Source organism: Otolemur garnettii, unplaced genomic scaffold, assembly GCF_000181295.1.
Source record: "Otolemur garnettii isolate 467f Iridium unplaced genomic scaffold, OtoGar3 scaffold00172, whole genome shotgun sequence".
In the NCBI taxonomy this organism is placed as follows: domain Eukaryota; kingdom Metazoa; phylum Chordata; class Mammalia; order Primates; family Galagidae; genus Otolemur; species Otolemur garnettii.
In genome coordinates this window covers 2,220,372-2,222,167 of record NW_003852567.1, presented here as the reverse complement: position 1 = coordinate 2,222,167, position 1,796 = coordinate 2,220,372, and the positions used below count along the sequence as shown (strand labels likewise).

Sequence of the window (1,796 nt, the reverse complement as noted above, 5' to 3'; positions counted from 1 at the left end):
TGGATTTGAACCCGCCACCTTAGTTGTATATGGCTGGTGCCTTAACCACTTGAGTCACAGGCACCGAGCCGGAACTACCTTTCAAATTGTGATCTGACTCAGATTTTTGGAGAAGCTTTTCCCTGGCTCTGGCTCTATATTATTACACTCTATTATTAAAAACTCAAGTGTCAGATTTGACTTCATAGTAAGGCAAGTCTTAGTAGCAGTGTGAAGGGAAAAGAAGCAGTGAAGACTAAAAAGAAACTGAATACCAAAGAGAAAAAAAGTGATTGCTTTCAGAGGCAAGTATGAAAATCAAGCCCAAAATAGAGCACCTGCAAAAGCATGTGCAAATGAGACAGTCAAATCAGAGTGGCCCTGGGGAAACTGTGAGGCTGACCCACAAATACAGACAACTCTGCAAAATACTGCAGAGACAAATCTGAGGTTTAACAATCTCTTATAATTTCTCACCAGCCTCCCTCAACCTTTAAAGGGTACTTACTCTGTGGGCTCTGAACCAAAGCATACGGCAAGCAGTAACTTGGGGAGTGGAAAGGGGAATCCACTTCCCAAAACATAAGCAAGAGGAGTAGGAATCTCTTGACAAGTTCTTACCTTGTTTTTATTGTTGAAAGCCAGAGCCCGGACCTTGCAGTTGTCAGGATTTGTGTCCTCCTTGGGGATGTCCTTTAAGGCTTTATGAGTGATGTGAGCATACACAGGGACCCGTGACACATTGTGTCTTGCATCACTTTTGGTCAACACATCATCTGTCACCTCCCAGAGTCCCATAGAACCATCACGTGAGCCTGTAAGACAGGGAGACCACAGATGTCAGTCATACTTAACCCTCCATGGGACAATCCTAGAGAGGCCAAGGTGAGCTTTAATAGTCTAGCTGTCTCCATCATCCTCATTTGTGAAGCTAGGTCAAGTGGCCCACCCTAAACAGAGAACAGTAGGCATTTTACTAGCTATACTAGGAGAATTATTCAACTAAGGCCTTTAAGTTAAAAATAACTTTTAAGGCTCGGCGCCTGTGGCTCAAGTGGCTAAGGTGCCAGCCACATACACCTGCAGTGGAGGGTCGAATCCAGCCCAGGCCTGCCAAACAATAATGATGGCTGCAACCAAACAAAATAGCCAGGCGTTGTGGTAGGTGCCTGTGGTCCCAGCTACTTGGGAGGCAGAGGCAGGAGATTCGCTTGAGCCCAGGAATTGGAGGTTGCTGTGAGTTGTGATTCCACAGCACTCTACCCAGGGGGACAGCTTGAGGCTCTGTCTCAAAAAAACAAACAAACATTAAAACAAAAACAAAATAAAAAAAACCAAACATCTGGTTCAGCTACACAACCAAACATGAAAACAAACAAACAAACCCACACTCACCTGTGGGGTAAGTCCTTACTGGTATGCAACTATAAATTGAGGCTCCTAGCAAGAACACAAGAACCAAGGCAACCATGGTTCAAAGAGTCCTTACTATGCAATCATACTTATGACATTCTGTTGGAGACTTAGAGCACACAACAGAAAGATACTTTCCTAAGTCTCAGCGTGAGAGTTCTATGTAAGTGAAGGTTCTAATCTAGGAGAGATAAATGTACCTTTATGGTACATTTGGAGATATGGATGGCAGATAGAAGATTAGGGAACTACCTTTCTTTCTTTTTTTTTTGAGATAGAGCCTCAAGCTGTCCCCCTGGGTAGAGTGCTGTGGCATCACAGTTCACAGCAACCTCCAACTCCTGGGCTCAAGAGTCTCCTGCCTCTGCCTCCCAAGTAGCTAGGACCACAGGCACCCGCCACAA

The 1,796-nt window shown here is 44.8% G+C and overlaps 1 protein-coding gene across 1 annotated transcript in view; it reads right to left on the bottom strand.

Moving 5' to 3' along the window:
* Nucleotides 1-1,796, bottom strand: part of DCAF12 (DDB1 and CUL4 associated factor 12) — a 48,294-nt gene that overhangs the window by 13,827 nt on the left and 32,671 nt on the right. The window contains exon 5 of the mRNA XM_003800280.3: nt 601-794. Coding sequence (XP_003800328.1) covers nt 601-794 — 194 coding nt within the window. The remainder of the gene's footprint in view (nt 1-600; nt 795-1,796) is intronic.